The following is an 18,343-nucleotide window of genomic DNA, read 5'->3' on the forward strand; positions in this document are numbered from 1 at the left end:
CCGAAAAAGAGAGCGACGGATTGGGAAGAATGTCAAGGCGATATAACACGGACTTCCGGGAGCATCACTCGGGCATCAATGTAAAGGAAAATAGAGTAGAGTGAGAAGAGAAGAGAGAAGAGAGAAAAGGATAAAGAATATGGATAGGAAGAGGGGCGAGAGGTGGGCGAATAGTAGGCCAATAGTAGACGAACAGCGAAGTTGAATATAAGAGGCTCTTTCCATGGATGGTTTTTGGGCGCCGGTAGCTCCGAGTTGGGTTTTTGGCTTCGCTTCAGTTCGCTTCAAGTCGCTTGCAATGGAAGTATTTCTACTACTGACCTACATGAAGCGTCTCTAATAATAAAATGAAACGATTACATTCACTTCTTCGAATAAATCACCTATTTGTGTGTACGTTGTATAACTATGTTCTTGTTTGTTTGTTCCAAGGTTGACTACAACCTGATTACTCCGTATCGTTATCGCCTATCGCGATCTTACTAAGTCACACCTCCGACCTCCGATCTCCAACCTCAAGAGCTTCAAGAGCTACATCACATCCATCCACACAGCCCATAATGTCGAACTCAACTCAAAACAAGGAAACCGCCACTGAGCAACCTACACAAAAGCCCCAGGTGCTAGAAGAAGACGACGAATTCGAAGATTTCCCCGTTGAAGGTAGACAAAGCGGATCTGCAGACCAGTCACCCAAGCTAACCAAATACCTAGACTGGCCACAAGAAGAAGCCGAACAGACTGCCGGCTCGACGGCAAATGGCGGAAGCGAACACCTCTGGGAAGAGAGCTGGGATGATGACGATGCCGCAGAAGACTTCTCCAAGCAACTCCAGTGCGTTCACGCCTCACCTTTCCATCACCAACGTCCTTGACTTCTCCAATTTACATTATTCATTTCGCATTCTGCACTTATTCCATCCTTCAGACATGCCCTTCTCGCGCCTATACTCCCATGCACCCCGCTACTTCGCCCCACTTCCATGTCCTTCCACGTCACCTACCTAGGTCTATGTACTAACCGACCACATCAGGGAGGAATTGAAGAAAGTCGAAGCATCAGCCTAAACGACTACGCGAAACGATCAAACAATCTGCCTAATAAGCACACGAGAGGAACCACATTTCGTATTCGGGTTTCGGGTTCGGATTTCGGGATGGGCTCTATATTCGAGTTGGCTGGCCATTTCTTCTCGCACACACCTGTCTTTGAAGCATCCGTACGGAAAAATCGGCATTTGCATTCGGGCGCTTGCCAAGGAAATGAGATACGGTCTTGGTTCTTTTTTAAGTGATATTACCAATGCGAAGCTTTTGTCTTTGTGCTTTTGGATTATGTAGACTTTTCAGTCAGATAGATGGGTGTAGTAACGATAATTGAGAAATTCCCTTCGATTTCAATGGTACGACGCTCACTTGTATATTCTGCCTTCTAGTTATTTACATGTAGCATGCGATGTAGCCTATTCTATTCTTCTGCGCTCACAGTTTCGGGTTCGTACCTGGCACAACGAATTTAGTTAAGTGGTCTAGAGATATGTTATATATGTAGTGATTAAAAGAAATTCATTGGCTGTGTACATTACAGTTTCATAAACATGCGCGGGGATCGATAATGCTCCCCTTTAAATTTTGATCATTTACTTACTGGACAGAGCAGCGACACCAGGCAGCTCCTTGCCCTCGAGAAGCTCGAGCGAGGCACCGCCACCAGTCGAGACGTGAGAGATCTTGTCCTCAACCTTGTACTTGGCAGCGACGGTAGCAGTATCACCACCACCGATGATAACAATGGAGCCAGACTGCGCGGCGTTGACAGCAGCGTCGAGGGTCTTCTTGGTGGCGTTGGCGAAAGGCTCAAGCTCGAAGACACCGGGGGGACCGTTCCAGAGGATGGTCTTGGCCTTGGCAATGGTAGCCTCGTAAAGCTTGACGGACTCAGGACCGACGTCCAGACCCATGAAGCCATCGGGGATACCGGTGGCATCAGTGGCCGCGCCGACGGTGGCATCGGCGGCGAACTTATCGGCGGTGACGTAGTCAACGGGAAGGACGATGTCGACGTTGTGCTTCTTGGCCTTCTCGACGATCTCGCCGACGATCTTGCTGCCAGCCTCGTCGAAGAGACTGTTGCCGATCTTGACGTTCTCAAGGGTCTTCTTGAAAGTGAAGGCCATGGCACCGGTGATGATCAGGCTGTTAACCTTGGGGAGAAGGTTGTCGATCAGCTGGATCTTATCGGAGACCTTGGCGCCACCGAGGATGGCAAGGAAGGGACGGGCAGGGCTCTCAAGAGCCTTGGCGAAGTACTCGAGCTCCTTCTTAACGAGGAAACCGGCAGCCTTCTGGGGGAGGTCCACGCCGACCATGGAGCTGTGAGCGCGGTGGGCGGTACCGAAAGCGTCGTCTGTTGTTTGGTTAGATACAGAATTCGAGGGAGATGTGCCGGACATTACATACTGACGTAGACGTCACCGAGGGCAGTAAGGCCCTTGCGGAACTTCTCAACATCGGCCTTGTCGGCCTTGACCTTCTTGCCTTCAGCATCCTTGGAGCTGCCCTCTTCCTCAGCGTGGAAACGCAGGTTCTCGAGGAGAATAACCTGACCATCGGTGGCCTTGTTGACGGTCTCCTCGGTCTGAGCGCCGACACAGTCATCAGTGAAGACGACGCTCTTGCCGAGAAGCTTCTCGAGCACGGGAACAACGGGCTTCAGGCTGTACTTGGGGTTGACCTTGCCGTCGGGACGGCCAAGGTGGGACATGAGGACCACAGCCTTGGCGCCGTTCTCGATAGCATACTTGATGGTGGGGAGGGCACCGACGATACGCTGGGGGTTGGTGACGTTCTTGTTCTCGTCGAGGGGAACATTGAAGTCGACCTGTGCCAATTAGCGACGATACATTGTGAGTACAACTCAATTGGAAGCTTACTCGGATCAAGACACGCTTGCCCTTGAGGTCGACATCAGTGATGGGGAGCTTGTTAGAGAGAGACATTGTTGGATAGTAATATGATACCTTGAACAATGGTAAAAGGAGAAAGAGAATAGAAAGAAGAGGAAAGAACTAATCAGGCCACGGTGAGTCGCGATCAGTAAAGAGTGGAGGGGTTGGTTTTGGTGGGGCAATTCGGTGAAGAGGTAGCATCCGTTGTAATCTGGTACTTGCCGGTGAAGTATTGGTCCGACAGCGGTACTTCTCGAACTATGATGCAATACAAGTTTTTCGAAGTAATTCAATAGAACAAGTACCTCTTTATGATGTACCCGACTCCCCGGAGAATAGATCGGGCTGATGCGGGACTGATGTCAGAGATCCCGTTGAGTACGGAGAGGGCCGGGGCATTAAGGTCCTCATTAGCCTCGGATTCGGGGAACTCTGGGGAGATCGTCTCTACTGGAAATGTCCATAGCCGCTACAGACTTGATTGGTATATATGTCAAGCTTGGTGGAGAAGTAGAAGATTCGAAGCAATGAGAACAAATTCCGAACAAAATACTTGACAGCAAAATAAAACCAAATCGGTCTTCCCAAATGTGCAAAATCCAACCTTGTGAAATGCAAACCCTTGCCCGTGGGCAGATACCATAACCATGTACAGAACAGTCAGACCGAAACGCCCGGAAAACTGAAAGAAAGAGTGCAATTTATGGCTCGAATCGTGTAAACGTGATATTCGCTTTTATGAGCATTCAATTAGGACTCCTCGGAGGAGTTTGTCAAAGAAAGGTACGCGGTCCACGCGATACCAATGGTTGAAACGAAGGGCTGATTTGAGAAGTTAGTATCAGTCATGGTCCAACAAGCGCAGGATGCTTACAATTTGGAATTGGATAGGAACAACACGGAAGTTGAGGATTTGAACTGCCGGCCAAAGCACGAAGTTGGCCTTTAGGGTCGGCAAGTAAACATCACGGAACTTCTGTGTCAGGGCCCTTTTGCCGCCGCCCTCAGCAATCGTCATGTAAGTGAAGAAGCACGCCAGACCTAATATATCGGGTCAGTCCAAAGATATCTCAAGGCACGGAAGATCCAAAGCATACCAAATGGCGCAAAGATAAACTGATCAAGTGCAACACGCTTGAAGGCTGGGGCAGTCGGGTTCATCTTGGTGAGCGGGAAAGCCCTAGACAAGAAGCCAAACCATTGGAATTGTATGGGCGCCATGAAGAAACCATATGCCATGAATCGAGTCAGGCGCTCGAAATCGAAAGGCGGCGGCAATCCCCGGTTGTACCCCAGCTCGCCTAGAGTGAGCGGCTTTTCCTTGTCCATGTCGGGTATCTCTATCGAAAGAAAGTCGTCACCGCTTGTTTGGATCCGGCGGGTGCGGAAGGCTGTGATCAGCTGCGCAACAGTATCGGCAACACCACCAAGCACCTATATCATTTTGTCAATTTTATGGTTCTCGGAAGATTGGATGTCGGAGTAGGCTTACGGCGTTGGTGACCATTGTCGTCAGCACTATTCGGAAACATGTCAGCTAGAACTCTGCGGGATGTGGCGGATAGAGACATACCTGGCTTTTCGGCATAGTAGGTATTAAATTTTGCAGCAAGGCGCGCTGCTACCGCCATTTCGATAAGGAAGATGATCGTGTGCAGTAAAGGCTGTACAGCGATGACGACACAGTTAGCCGCTTGACACGCTTCAAAGGTGATATGTTTGAGCACGGCGGGCGAGCAAAGGGGCTATCAGACGTACCACGCGACCGTAAATGTATCTCTTATTCAGTCCATCCAGGAGTTTTCGCTTCGCGGAGCAGATCATCATGAGACGGCGGATTTGTGGCTTTGGCAGTTAAGATCAGATTGCAAGGCTTCCGGGCCAGAGTGGTGCGCCAGTATGACGCAAATATTAACTGAATGGATATGGAACCCTGTTCCAATACCTACATATGTAGGTCGTCGAATAGAAACCTAGTAAATCAGGTATGATATCAATAAAATCAAGATAATAATTGTAAAGATAGAAAGATGATGAACCCACGCATGACTAACAAAGTCACCTGGCCAACTACGACTCTGAGTCCATTACCCCATGAATCACCTCCACCAATCACATTCGACTAACCATATACCTTGCTGCCTATCTACATTGTTCTCAACTAACTATTCTTTTGTATGATGCCTTATGGCAGTATTCACACATATATAGATGGTAGTTCCTTAAATGATAAGATGATCATATCTACATCTACATAAATGTATGACCCTTTAGTCAATCTCCACGTATTCGCCGTGGCTCTACATTGTATAGTTCATTCAGGTGTTTCCGAGATGTGAAACCATTAGGTAACCCTGTTTCAAAGCCCTAGAGGGCCGGCGCTTGTCTAAGTTAGGGCCTCATTGTGTTGACAATTATACCAACATATATAGGTATATGCTGTAGGGAAAATTTAAGCATATCAGCCCCTTTGCTTAGGAGAACGTCAGTTCGAAGGATTCTCCAGGGCTCTCTAGTTAGTCTCTTATGCCTCTACAAAATCATGTCCTGCGTTAACCCTATAGTCGCTCCGCCCTCTTACTAAATGATAGAAACGAAAATAGGTCTCTAACTTATTAAATCCACCTGGTTCTCTCCCGAACTCCTTACTTTTCTTCTACCATAAATCTTTACCAACACATATATTTAAAGCGAAACAAGAAATTTCTACTTTCATGATTTTTTTTGAACATTAATATAACGTAGACCTCGATTCAATTCCTCAGCAACGGCGCGTTAGCCCAGTGGTAAGGCGTAGCTCTCCTAAGGCTAAGATCGTGGGTTCGATCCCCATACGCGTCGTAAACCTCCCTGTGAGGTTAACATTTTGCTTTTTTGGATAAGCTACAGTCTATATTCTATTTTGTTTTCTAATTTTTAACCGCTTTCTATCTGCTTAACTAAGTAATATTAAAAGGACTTAGGAAGAACTATTACGAAACCTATACAGCCCTATAAGAATGAAGCGCTCCATATTAAAGGTTCTTAAAATCGGTCTGTCTTACTTAAATTAGTATTAAAACACTACGATAATAATGCAGGAGGTAATCATGACGGGCATGATGCCACTGCCGGGAATATAAAGGTCAATGGCCAAAGAATCGCCTTGCAGCTGTAATTTGAGCGGTAGTAGCGCTATCTAGATAGAGTAAATCTATGTCAGACTGCTAGCCTGGTGAAAAATCGTAGGATAGATATATATATATTGCTAGTTGAAAAACCTGTTACATTCACTAGCTTATAATAAAAATTTTGATATAATTTAGAAATGTAAAATAAACATACCCTAATTTATACTACTATAAACTGCTCGCGGACTATCATATATATGGACGGATGTAGTGTAAGGAAACAATATAAGTGGATTATTTACTCTAGCATATATTGGGTTCTAAAGAGCCAGAAGCTAGAATTAGGGTATGGGAGTAATAATTTTTGCTTTTATGGATATCGATATAAAGCAAGCAGTCTACTAAATCCATGAGAAAAGAGAGAGAAGTCTTTATCATTGGATATCAAAACCTTTAAGACTTTCACTAGTATGCCCCAGAATGACAGGCCTCGTGTTTATATCCCTGCACGCTGTTTGCTAGCATACATGCATATGTACCTAGTCTTATAGCTCTAGCAAATCGTAGCCTGAGTTTTGAAGAGCACCTGTCCTGTCGAGCTTGATGCTATACCTTCCCCAAGCTCGAACTTTCTCGTTTGTTTACTATTATTGCTACTCTTTGATCACAAACTCTGGCCTTTTGTCTGTCATTGCATATCGCACTCTGGATATTTTCATCGGTACATAGAAATCAGATCTCGGGTCTCTGGATTCCCGAAGTGGACAATAGATTGTTTCATATCCGGTAAGTGGCCACTGGCAGCCCATTGTTAGCTGGCTGCTCCTTCGCTTGCAGAGATGCATCCAGCTAACATCCCCATGTAGTGAACTTCGGGGTCTTTTCTTTCTCTAAAATACCAACCAACCCTCACGCCACAATGCCAGAGCGTGATGATTTCCTCAGTGGAATAACGGGACGATGGTGTAAGAAATGCGAATGTCTCGAGACCGATTACATCAAAATGAAGCAATGCAGTCGTTGCAAGTCAGCCCTCTACTGTTCGCGAGAATGTCAAAAAGCAGACTGGAAGGGACATAAGAAAATTTGTCTCAAGAATGTTCAAGCCGAATCAGCTACCACTGCAGCGAGCGAAAACAGACATATCCCAGCACCAAACACAGCAAGAACCTTACGGCCGCCACATAGACCCATTCCAACACCAGAGCCAGGGCCAGCAGTTATTGGACCCATCATTGCACCAGGCCTCGACGTCAACCTCACAGCCCCCTTCACCAGACTCTACGTGAAGCGATGGCTGCACGGTCGATCGGAAAAAGACGTCTACAAAATCCTCTTTGACACAATCCGCGTCAGGGCATGGGATGATCGGGTTCTGGCCGCTCAAAGCCTCATGGATGTCGCCAATGGTTCCAGACCACAGGCTGCGAAAATGTTCGTCCTGAGATTTCTGAGGCAAGCCGAGCGCCAGCGTTTTCTGCCTCCCTGGTGGTCTCCCGAGAAAGAACAAGAATGTACTCGCTTTGGCACAAGCGAGGAAAACTGGAATCACACTGATCGTCCTATTAGGATGCACCATATTGTTGCCCGCTATGGGACCCCGTTGATCTTGGTTCAGATGCGAATCTTTGCGGAACAGGTCTATGGCCCTATTGTGGGGAAGATGAGTTCTATTCCCATGATGCGTGTACATATGAGGGCGGAACGTGGGGACTTGATTAGAAATTTGCTGGAGGCTGCTAAGGCTAAGTAGATGTGTGTGTGGGACAAATTGTTGGGAGGTGGTGAACTACGCTCGCACGCTAATCTTTGCATGTGCTTGAATATGAGTGAGAGGTTCTTTGTACTTATTATGTTCTATCCCGAAAATCATGAAACTTGTCAATTTCATATGAAATAGTCATTGATAAATGGTGACCGAGCAGCAGGTATTATCATAAAAAAAAGAAAGGGTTTTGGACAGTCGTATCTTTTCATATATATGTACAAGGCAAGTCTCCTTTCAAGAGCGTGGCTGATCATCCGCGAGAATGTCGGGAAGATCTCGAATATCAGTCGTTTCGTTCGTGTTCACATCTACAAGCCGGACTGCGTCTAGGTGAAGTGGACCTGTGGCTAAGGGGAGGAGTTTGATTTCTGTCGAGTGGCAGGTCCCTGGTAGAAGAGGGCTGGCGTCTATGTTAGACTGGAGTGACCACAAGCGGGAAGGAAGAATGCTTACCCTACACGGATATCCGTACTCAAGCTGATCAACTCAACTTCCTGTCCAGCCACACTCTTTTGCCTAGCATGCACGATGTTGTCATCAGTCACCGCTTCAGCGACTTGGTCCTCTTTCCGGCTGGTGATAGATGACGAAGAAGGCCGTGCAACATGTCCTCGTGGGTCGATACGTTTCCGCCGTGGAATAGCAATTAACGCAAATTTGCGAGGTACATTGGATCGATTGACAATAAAAACGCTCCAGGAGAAAACGGAGCCAACCTGCACTCGAACGGGCCCGGAGAAGGATATGGTAACACCCACGTCAGTAACGGAGTATGCTCGTTCTCGCAATGAGCTTCTGTTGGACGGGGCTGCGCCCGCTTGGGTTGACACTGATAGACTGGTAGGACGATTCGTCCTTTGCAGCGCCGGACTGGGGCCCCCAAACGTAGGATTCAGTGCAACTGAGAAATCGACATTTGTTTTCCACTGCATAGAAATGCGCGGTTTGCAATCATTATCAACAAGAATTGTTGCCTCAAGAGATATGCCCAATATACTGGTTAGGGCTGTAGATGACGGGTTGGTCTCTGGGCCATATTCCGGCGTGAGTTTGTACATTAGGGTGACGTCGTCTCGTGGACGACAGACAATAGGGAGAGTAAGACCTGGTATATCTGACATTGACTCAATCGTTCCCTCGGACAGCTGGAGATCCGCCTTGTCAAAGGATACCTCACAAGTCAGATAAGGAGTGACTTCGAAGTCAAGGCTGGCGGCTGTCAATGGGATGCCAGTGTAGGAATTCAAGCGAGAGTATCGAATCCTCGCACTTGCAGCGGGCACAACACGAAAGGGATGGCCATGTTGCTGCTGAATGTTGTAGATGGGGTCCTCGTTATAGGTTGTTGGCACCACCCTCAAAAGCCTGGAAGCAGGTAAGAAGGGCTCTTTGTGATTGAACGTTTTATCGCCGGATAAAGGCTGTAGCATGTTCGTTGAGGCGGGGACAAGTGAGGGGAGATAATCGTCCTCTGAATCTTCTGAACGGCACCCGTCAGACGGGTTTAGGCTGGCAGATGCAATGAATAGGAGGGACGGGTGTTGAATTCGGATGCGAGGTCGTTCTATTCACCGATTAGTTATGTCACTCTATGTTTCCCAATTACAGCATATTCAACCCACTCAGTGCGGTCTCAATATTCCAGACTAGATAGACGTGGTTCCCACTTCCTTCCTCGCCTTCAAATTCATTGAACACAACTAGAGGATCCTCGTCCCCACTGACTATACCCGAGAATATAACATCTCGAGTTGGTGTAGGGTTTTCACCAACCGATTCTGCTGGATCTACAGCAAAAACATCCAGCTTGACTTCGAGTCGCGGTAGGTAATGTTTCAGTATGGTTTCGGAGCAATCAGAGAGTCTTAGGATTATGCGAACGGGGAGAAATTCATCTAGCAACTATCAATGAGTAAGATATACACCCAGCCGAGCTTCAGAAGGTTCTTACCAAAGAATAACAAAGACCGTTGAGGAATTGATGAGAGAACGGATGGGAGATCATCAGCTCCGTCCTCCAGGGCCAAACTTAAAGCGCCCTCAATATCATGAGCTGGCGCATGAGGTACAATTGTATCAAGAACGGCATGACGCAGGAATTCACCTGGGATCTCCAAGCCAGGCATTGCGACAACTTGTCGCATTAAACAGTCAACAAATACGTAGTCCACGGGTTCAGTTCAGGAGATAGATAACCGATAAGTAGATACGGTCACCGCCAACGGCCTCTAGCGCAAAACGGCAGATCAGATCCGCGGAGCAATTGAAGCTCCGTTTTCATTTCTGTCTTTAGCATCAACTTTCAAAATGGACCCCAATGGCCACTCAGTTCCTGCCATTTGGCAGGAGGCGCGTAATACTGATGGTCGAGTCTATTATTACAATGTACAGACAAAGGTTACACAGTGGACTAAGCCCCAAGAATTGATGACTCCAGTTGAGGTTTGTGTTAAGATTACTCTACTCATTGTGAGCTTGGCTAACATTTCTAGCTCGCGCTGGCGAACCAACCCTGGAAAGAATACACCACCGATGAGGGGCGCAAATATTGGTACAACACAGAAAGCAAGCAGAGCACATGGGAGATTCCGGAAGTGTACAAAAGTGCGCTTGCGCAGGCATCTGCCTTAGTTCCACCTCCAGTCGCGTGAGTCCACCCCGTCAAACTGACGATGCGGTCCTAACCCCGTTTTAGTGCGCCTTCTTTCGTTGCCGGTGGAACTTCCTTCTCGTCTCAACCCCAACATCGTGACCGTGACGATTACGACCGCGGGGACCGTGGTGATCGAGGTGATCGAGGATACGGTGACCGACGTGGCGGATACGGATCATACGAATCAAACAACATGGCGGCTGCTCCAGACTTCAAGTCGCAGAACGACCCCGACTACCATTCCCTTGAGGAGGCGGAAAGCGCTTTTATGAAAATGCTCAAGCGACACAATGTGCAGGCCGATTGGACCTGGGAGGAGACTATGCGCGCCACCATCAAAGACCCGCAATACCGTGCACTTAAGGACCCACGAGACCGCAAGGCAGCATTTGAGAAATATGCGGTCGAGGTTCGCATGCAGGAAAAGGAACGAGCGAAGGAACGATTCGCTAAGCTCCGAACAGATTTCAATACCATGCTGAAGCGTCACCCTGAAATCAAGTATTACAGCCGCTGGAAGACCATTCGTCCCATTATTGAAGGTGAGACTACTTTCCGGTCTACCAACGACGAAGACGAGAGACGTCAGCTTTTCGAGGAGTACATCATTTCACTCAAAAAGGCCCACGTTGAGGAGGAGGCTATGACGCGCAAGGCTGCTATGGATGAATTGATCGAGATCTTGGGTTCACTTAACCTGGAGCCATACACCCGCTGGGCCGAAGCTCGTGATATGATCCATTCACACAACAAGTTCCAAAGCGATGAGAAGTTCAAATCTCTGACGAAGTGTGATGTTTTGACTGCTTTTGAAGACCATATCAAATCCTTGGAGCGCGCCTTTAACGATGCTCGTCAGAAGCACAAGGCAGCCAGGGCCAGAAAGGAACGCAAGAACCGTGAACAGTTTGTGCTTCTCCTCAAGGAGCAAAGATCTTTGGGTAACATCAAGGCTGGCTCCAAGTGGATGAACCTCTGCCCAATAATCAAGGATGATCCCAGATACCATGCAATCTTGGGCCAACCTGGATCTTCACCACTTGATTTGTTCTGGGATATGGTGGAAGAAGAAGAGCGCGCGTTGCGTGGACCTCGAAATGATGTGCTGGACGTCCTTGATGTGAGTATCCACAGACTAAACTGCTTCGTTATCTATACTAACCTTAATCAGGACAAACGATTTGAAGTTACTTCTGAAACCACATTTGATGAATTCAATTCTATTGTGTCTAACGACCGTCGCACCTCAAAGATCGACTCAGATATTCTCAAACTTCTTTTCGAGCGCATTCAAGAGAAAGCTATCAAACGCAATGAGGATGAGAAGCATGCCGCCGATCGCCACCAGCGTCGTGCAGTGGATGCTCTACGATCTCGAATTAAGCGCCTGGAACCACCTGTTCGGGTCACTGACACCTGGGCTGAAGTGCAACCTCGTCTTGAGAAATATGAAGAATACAAGGCCCTCGAGTCGGATGAGCTTCGTGAGTCTGCCTTTGAAAAAGCAATTCGCCGTATGAAGGAGAGAGACGAAGACGCAGAGAAGGATCGTGAACTTTACCCACAGAGCCGTGGAGGCCGACGCGACTACGACCGCGGTGATCGTGAATACCGCAGCGGCCGCGGAGAACGCCGAGGACCCAGCGGCCGGGTGAGCCGCACCCCCGAAACCGATGCTTACGAGGCCGATCGCCGCAAGGCACAGGCAGACCGCGAGCGTACTTACCGCAAGGTCAGCGGGATTTCCCCATCTCGTGAACGTCGCGATGAGCGCTCAGACCGGGACCGTTACCGTAGCCGGGAGCGTGACTTCGATCGTGGCTCCCGTTCTGCTAGAGATCCAGACCGTCGTGAAGACGAGCGTGAACGCCTGTACCGTACTCGTGGTGATCCCCGTGGAGGTCGTGATGAACTCGATTATGGTGGCGGTGGTGATACTCGCAGTGCGGCTGGCGGAGAGCGTCGTCGCCGACGTGACAGTGATGCTGAAAGTGTGGCTAGTCGCTCGGCCAAGCGATACCGACGTGATAGCCGTGAGCGAGAGCGTAGCAAGGGTCGTGCTCCTCGACGCGAGCGCTCTGCCATTCCGGAAGAGGAAGAGCATGCTAAGCAGGACGAAAAGGCCATTCATTCTGGTAGCGAGGAAGGAGAGATCGAAGAGGAGGAGTAGATGGTAGTCTTTGCGGACTCGTTTTCATTTGCAAGTAATCTCTGCCTTGTACGAATAGGATAATCAGCTGAATCTACGTTGCAATCCCACTTTCTGTTTGCCTAAGTCTGTAGTCCTGGTAGTTTCCTCCATTCAAAGTACGGTGGCCATTCCAAGTTGAAGATCATTTCGCTTTGATGATGCCGAAGACAGGAGCCAATATCCCAGTTCCAGCATAACAACACCACCGATGTTGTACCTATCTCCTTGGTAAATCCGGCTGGCCCTCTGAGGGTTCATTGAGCACTCGGGTCTTCTGACAGATTGCACAACTTCCAGTCATATTTTGCTCGCGGTCTCTTCGTCCATACGGCCTTCCGCTAACCTTCGCGGATAGCACTACATAGTTACATTGTATAGTTCCCATCCGCGAATAGTTACACCTTCTACGAATGTGCATAACGGCCAGAGGGCGGATTGAACTATTTCTGGGATTGCTTTTTACCTCTTGTTACCTCTTGTTACCTCTTGTTTACTATACTATAGTCTCTGTTATAGTGATTCAATTATTTTAATTTTCTGCCAGACTCATGTCAGTTTCAGGCAGTAATCTTCAGGCAGTAATCCTAGACAACTAATACAGCCCTGGCTGCTATGCATCTTCGCACACCATCTTTGTGGGTCGTGGTTCGTGCCAGATGAGTATTGTGAAGCACACCTAGGCAAAGCATCAACTTACCCAAATCACTCAATCCCAGATGCTTTATGTTTTCTCAGCGCATTGCTATCACTGTCTACAAAACTAATATATAGAAATGGACGACATTGGTTTTAGTAGAGAAGGATGGTCTTATTTGATTTTTTATATGAGAGTTTGACATTAGACTCGACAGTAAGTATATGTTACATATAGAATATTAAGACCAGTGAAAATGACGCCGAAAATGAAAACGGCCGCCTTTCCACCTGTACTTTTAGATGGCAAGAAGCCTCTTAGTCGTTCTCCTAAGCTGATGCTGGTGCTAGGCCTCAGCAAATAGTTCCCCTCATTTCTACTCACGACCAAAACCTCGCCGACAAAGGCTCCCCTTTGCAGCAGCCAGACCCCCCTTCATCTGACCCAGTTGGGCGTCTATAAGATGCTTCTCGCCCCCCCTCCTAGTGTCCTCCTACTATCACATTCTCTCTGCTCATCGTCCTCCAACCCCGCAAGTCGACCTCAACGTGATTATTTCTAGAACATAGACTTTGAATCCTAATCTTGATCCTGAGTTACTCTTATAGCACCTACGCCTATGCACCCTGCTTAACCTAATAGGCACCAATATTAGACAGATGCCATTTTCTACGAGGAACTCGAGCCAGACTGGAACACTTTCGCAGCGTAGGATGACTCCCTGGTCTCCACAGACTGGTTGGTCTCCACAGACCCAGTGGTCTCGCCTTTGACTACATAGGATAATATCTAAGAATCAGAATCTTAGATCCTAGGGGACGTACCACGGGCTTAAGTGTCCGCTATCATTTGACTCGCGTTATCGGCAAAATAGTAATTTAACCGACACCTCGCACCAGGTGTATATATATAAACAGCGGTCTGTAAGTTCGCAAGCAGAGTACAGCAGAGCTGTCCTACTGAATAGAGCTTTATTTTCTTCACTTGTGATCCTCGCTTTTGCTGGGCTCGGTTTCGTTCACGCCCAGCTTGTTAGAGCCTGGGTAATATGCATGAGACAATGGCCTACGAAGCAAGCACATTTGAACGTTTTTGGCAGTATCCATCCCTCGCTACTGCTAGGCACTAATGAGCCTTGTGGATTGCGTTCATTGGCTCAATATGGATGTTTTTCATTTCGTTACGCTTTACGATATTTGCCTGCGTACTCTACAACTTGCAGACTCAGATTATGACGGTACGTACCTTGAAATCAGCCATCACCAGAACATCATAAACAGAACCACATAGGCAGTCTAAAGAACTTCTATCACCTGCTGTATATTGGATGCCCTAGTTGTGGACCGTAGCCACACTGGGCAGGTACGACAGCCATAGATATCTACCTAGGTAGATAGAACGATAACGACCCTTTCTAGAACCTCCATTTATCAATGGTTCTGGAGATGAATGGGCAAAGGTTGGAGGGTTATGTTTCCATGATGACTGAAACTCGAGTAAGACGTCGGGAGACAAGATTAGGGCTGCGTCTCGACTCATGACGCAGCAGACAAACCAATGGTACGAGGACAATGGAATATGAAATATGAAATAGATAAACAATTTTGAACGTCTGAAAAGAAATGGGTTGAAACCTATCTATCTACACGATGTAGAGGCAATGAAACCGGCATTAGCCTGTCCCATACCATCCACAGTCTGGAATGACCACATCACCAATTCGACACAATATCCATCTTCTAAACCGATCATAAAATTCATGGAAGAGCTTTTTTGAAACCCAAACCCTCCCAGCCTGATGCAAACATAAACTCCGTTGGAACAATGAACCATGCCCATCCCAAGAACCATTAAAATTTTGACAATTATGGTAGGAAGATCCGTAGGCAAGTGATTCCCATCCGGATGTGACAGTTCTGTATGAAACCAGAACTAATCAGATCAAGTTGCAAGGCCAAAACGATTTAGGCGTATGATAATGGATCGACAAATGGCAACAGGCCGCAAATTTAAATGAGCGTCATAGACTGTGGATAGAAAAAGAGCAGATAAATATACTGCCTCTTACCCAGGGCCCCTGCTGCCATTTAAATCATCGCCATCGCCATCATCGTCATCATCGTCCGAGAGACCGTCGCTAGCACCGGGAGACGGCCCGGCGCAGCGACGGAGTCCGTTGCCTTGAACCGCCGAGGCTCTGCAAACGCCTGGAAACGCCATTAACCACATGATCTTCCTGCCGCCGCGGCGCCTGTTGCGCCGCTGCTCAGAGTCGCGGCCATCACGTTTGTGACGACGGCGACGATGCTCGTTGAAAATGCCCTTTTCAGTTCTCTTCCTCCAAGAAGTAGAAGTTGCCAGCCAGCTTCTGCTCCTGATCCATTTGACTGTTGTACTTGTTGATACGGGGACGGTAGCTGATGGGGTCACGGCGGAAGGTGACATCCAAGCTCTTCAGGAATCGGTTGCAACCTCCGACTAGGGACTCGGGAGCTTGAGCGCGGGCGTCGACGGAGGGTTGTCCGTCGAAGACAATGACACGGTCAGCGAGGTAGGTGGCCATGATGAAATCGTGCTCGACGATGAAAGCAGTCTTCTTGGTGTGCATGATGAAACGCTTGATGACACGGGCAGCAACGATACGCTGCTCGGAGTCCAGGTAGGCGGAGGGCTCGTCAATCAGGTAGATGTCAGCGGGCATACCCAGGGCGAGGACAATGGCGACACGCTGCAATTCACCACCAGACAAGTTCTGGACTTCCTGGTCAATGAAATCGTCCATCTTCAGGGGCTTGTAAACATCGGTCTGGAACTGAGGAGACAGGAAAGCAGTCTTAATACGCTTGAAGAACAGCTGGCGGACGGTACCAGTGAACTTGGGAGTGATCTTCTGGGGCTTCATGCTGATGCTCATCTTGGGAACGGTGATATTTCCATCGGGCTTCAATGCACCGGCAAGCATCTTACAGAAAGTGGTCTTTCCGGTACCGTTCTCACCCATCATGACGACAATTTCAGAGTCAGTGAACCTTCCGGCCTCGACCTTCAGGTGGAAGCCACCCATAGTCTTCTCCATAGTAGGGTAGGCAAATGCACGGTCCTTGTCCGCAATGAACTCCTCACCAGCCTCAGCGAGACGGAAAGTGAGAGACTCATCACGGAAACGCAGGTTCTCGGTGGGGATGTGACCATCCAAGAAGATGTTGATACCTTCACGGACGGAAGAGGGCAGAGTCACAACACCGTAAACAGCGGGGCGACCGTACAACACGCAGATAAAGTCGGAGAGATAATCCAGAACAGACAAATCGTGCTCAACAACAACGACGTAGTCATCGGGTCGAAGGAGGCTGCGAATAGTACGGGCAGCAGCCAGACGCTGCTTGACATCGAGATATGAGGAAGGCTCGTCGAACATGTACCTGTTTGAGTTTAGCAAATGAGTCTCACTTAAAAGTACCAAAGTTAACGTACACATCGGCCTTCTGAACACAAACCAGACCAATGGCGAAACGTTGAAGCTCACCACCGGAAAGGTGACCAATTTCACGGTCCGCAACCTGTCTCAGTTCTAATGTTTGATTAGCAAGTAGACCTTCAAAAAAACAGAACAGGAAACGTACCAAGAACATCCATGATCTCATCGAGGTTGTCCAACGCAGCACGAGCGCTGATGAGCTGCTCCACCTGCTGGATAGGGCCCTTGACGGCGCGGGGAATCTGATCGACATACTGAGGCTTCACGACCGCCTTCAAGTTGTCCTCCAGAACCTTGGTGAAGTAGTCTGCTCCAGTCAGCAACATTGAATATCAGAAATGGTTCAAAGACTGTTCCGCTTACTCTGCAATTCGGAGCCACGGAAGTACTTCAAAATCTCCTCCCAGTCAGGAGGGTTCTCATAGCGGCCCAAGTTGGGCTTCAGCTTGCCACTGAGAATCTTCAAAGCGGTACTCTTTCCGATACCGTTTGTGCCAACAAGACCGAGAACCTGACCAGGGCGGGGCATGGGAAGTCGGTGAAGCTTGAAGCTGTTGGCCGAGTAGCGGTGGGTGACTTGGGTCTCGAGGTTGGTGGGCAAGTTGATAATGTGAATGGCACCGAATGGGCACTTCTTGGGGCAGATACCACAACCAATACACAGTCGCTCGGAGATGAAGGCAATCTTGGAGGTGGGGTCGACTTCAATGCAAAGCTTTCCCGAACGGACCACGGGGCAAGCCTTTTTGCACTCTTGACGACATTTCTGTAACCAATCAGCCTCTGTGTTCCCAGTAGAGAATCAGATCGAGTCGCATACCTTAGGTTTGCACTATTCAATCAAAAAAGTGTGGTGTAAGCCAGGGTTTCAAGAACCGCAGAGAAAATGTTATTAGTGGGGTAATTTTCGACGAACCTTGTCGCTGTTGATAATCGCAATACTGTAGAGAGAAAAGAAACGTTAGCTTCGAATAGAGCACTTCAAAGGATCCAGTAACATACCGGGTGAGCTTGTCAGACATGGTGAAAGAGTTGGCTTCAAAGAAACCAGTATGAATCGGAAGATTCGAAAAAAAGAAAGAATCAGCAGAATAGGAAAGTAGGTGGAATTGGTCGATTTAAGCACTGTCGCAGGTGAATAAACTAGGCGCAATAAAAGCACCGACTCTGCGCAGACTCGACTACCAAGGTAGAAAATAGGATAGAAAGAACAACACTATCAATCGCTGGAGGGGCGGTAGAAAATCGTTGTGGGAGTGCCCTTACAACGGATTACGTCGACGCTGATTGGCGGTTGATCAAATGCCACGTGATTGCTGACCTCATCTGCCAAGAAATGCCATTTTATGCCTGAGGCCCCAACTTTTGAAGCAGGCGATTTCGCTTGGCGCCTAAGTCCCATCTCTTGCTTCCTCAAGTCTCGTCTCTCCTCCTCCCCCAATATTCCAACGCTTGATACTTCCCCACCATTTATTTTTCCACATTGATCTCCTGATCCCCCGCTGTCGGGGTCACCACGCTATGGAGTGTAAGTAAAATAATTTTTTTCTTCGAGTTATAG

General features: G+C 48.1%; 7 protein-coding genes across 7 annotated transcripts; 3 read left to right on the forward strand and 4 right to left on the reverse strand.

Annotated features, from left to right (window-relative positions):
• Nucleotides 1-560: 560 nt before the first annotated feature.
• On the forward strand, nucleotides 561-875 carry N7529_007745 (proteasome regulatory particle lid subunit SEM1; the record flags this gene model as incomplete). Its single annotated transcript, XM_057243272.1, has 1 exon — nucleotides 561-875. The coding sequence occupies one exon, from the start codon at nucleotides 561-563 to the stop codon at nucleotides 873-875; it is 315 nt and encodes a 104-aa protein (XP_057094810.1).
• Nucleotides 876-1,640: 765 nt separating this feature from the next.
• On the reverse strand, nucleotides 1,641-2,999 carry pgkA (phosphoglycerate kinase pgkA; the record flags this gene model as incomplete). The annotated part of the gene is made up of 3 exons (XM_057243273.1): nucleotides 1,641-2,407; nucleotides 2,461-2,881; nucleotides 2,934-2,999. 3 exons carry the CDS (start codon nucleotides 2,997-2,999, stop codon nucleotides 1,641-1,643), a joined length of 1,254 nt encoding a protein of 417 aa, XP_057094811.1.
• A 699-nt stretch (nucleotides 3,000-3,698) lies between these two features.
• N7529_007747 (Mpv17/PMP22 family protein) lies at nucleotides 3,699-4,772 on the reverse strand (the record flags this gene model as incomplete). Its single annotated transcript, XM_057243274.1, has 6 exons — nucleotides 3,699-3,770; nucleotides 3,823-3,989; nucleotides 4,046-4,382; nucleotides 4,441-4,466; nucleotides 4,522-4,612; nucleotides 4,707-4,772. 6 exons carry the CDS (start codon nucleotides 4,770-4,772, stop codon nucleotides 3,699-3,701), a joined length of 759 nt encoding a protein of 252 aa, XP_057094812.1.
• A 2,205-nt stretch (nucleotides 4,773-6,977) lies between these two features.
• On the forward strand, nucleotides 6,978-7,811 carry N7529_007748 (zinc finger MYND domain-containing protein; the record flags this gene model as incomplete). Its single annotated transcript, XM_057243275.1, has 1 exon — nucleotides 6,978-7,811. One exon carries the CDS (start codon nucleotides 6,978-6,980, stop codon nucleotides 7,809-7,811), a length of 834 nt encoding a protein of 277 aa, XP_057094813.1.
• A 249-nt stretch (nucleotides 7,812-8,060) lies between these two features.
• N7529_007749 (TRAPP trafficking subunit Trs65 domain-containing protein) lies at nucleotides 8,061-9,952 on the reverse strand (the record flags this gene model as incomplete). The annotated part of the gene is made up of 4 exons (XM_057243276.1): nucleotides 8,061-8,226; nucleotides 8,280-9,390; nucleotides 9,449-9,721; nucleotides 9,778-9,952. 4 exons carry the CDS (start codon nucleotides 9,950-9,952, stop codon nucleotides 8,061-8,063), a joined length of 1,725 nt encoding a protein of 574 aa, XP_057094814.1.
• Nucleotides 9,953-10,133: 181 nt separating this feature from the next.
• Nucleotides 10,134-12,649, forward strand: N7529_007750 (snoRNA-splicing protein PRP40; the record flags this gene model as incomplete). Its single annotated transcript, XM_057243277.1, has 4 exons — nucleotides 10,134-10,268; nucleotides 10,319-10,473; nucleotides 10,522-11,599; nucleotides 11,651-12,649. 4 exons carry the CDS (start codon nucleotides 10,134-10,136, stop codon nucleotides 12,647-12,649), a joined length of 2,367 nt encoding a protein of 788 aa, XP_057094815.1.
• A 2,981-nt stretch (nucleotides 12,650-15,630) lies between these two features.
• On the reverse strand, nucleotides 15,631-17,804 carry N7529_007751 (RNase L inhibitor of the ABC superfamily; the record flags this gene model as incomplete). Its single annotated transcript, XM_057243278.1, has 6 exons — nucleotides 15,631-16,726; nucleotides 16,779-16,875; nucleotides 16,928-17,089; nucleotides 17,146-17,548; nucleotides 17,699-17,723; nucleotides 17,785-17,804. The coding sequence occupies 6 exons, from the start codon at nucleotides 17,802-17,804 to the stop codon at nucleotides 15,631-15,633; spliced, it is 1,803 nt and encodes a 600-aa protein (XP_057094816.1).
• Between the last annotated feature and the right edge of the window lie 539 nt (nucleotides 17,805-18,343).

This window comes from Penicillium soppii, assembly GCF_028829465.1.
Source record: "Penicillium soppii strain IBT 18220 chromosome Unknown utg000006l, whole genome shotgun sequence".
NCBI lineage: Eukaryota > Fungi > Ascomycota > Eurotiomycetes > Eurotiales > Aspergillaceae > Penicillium > Penicillium soppii.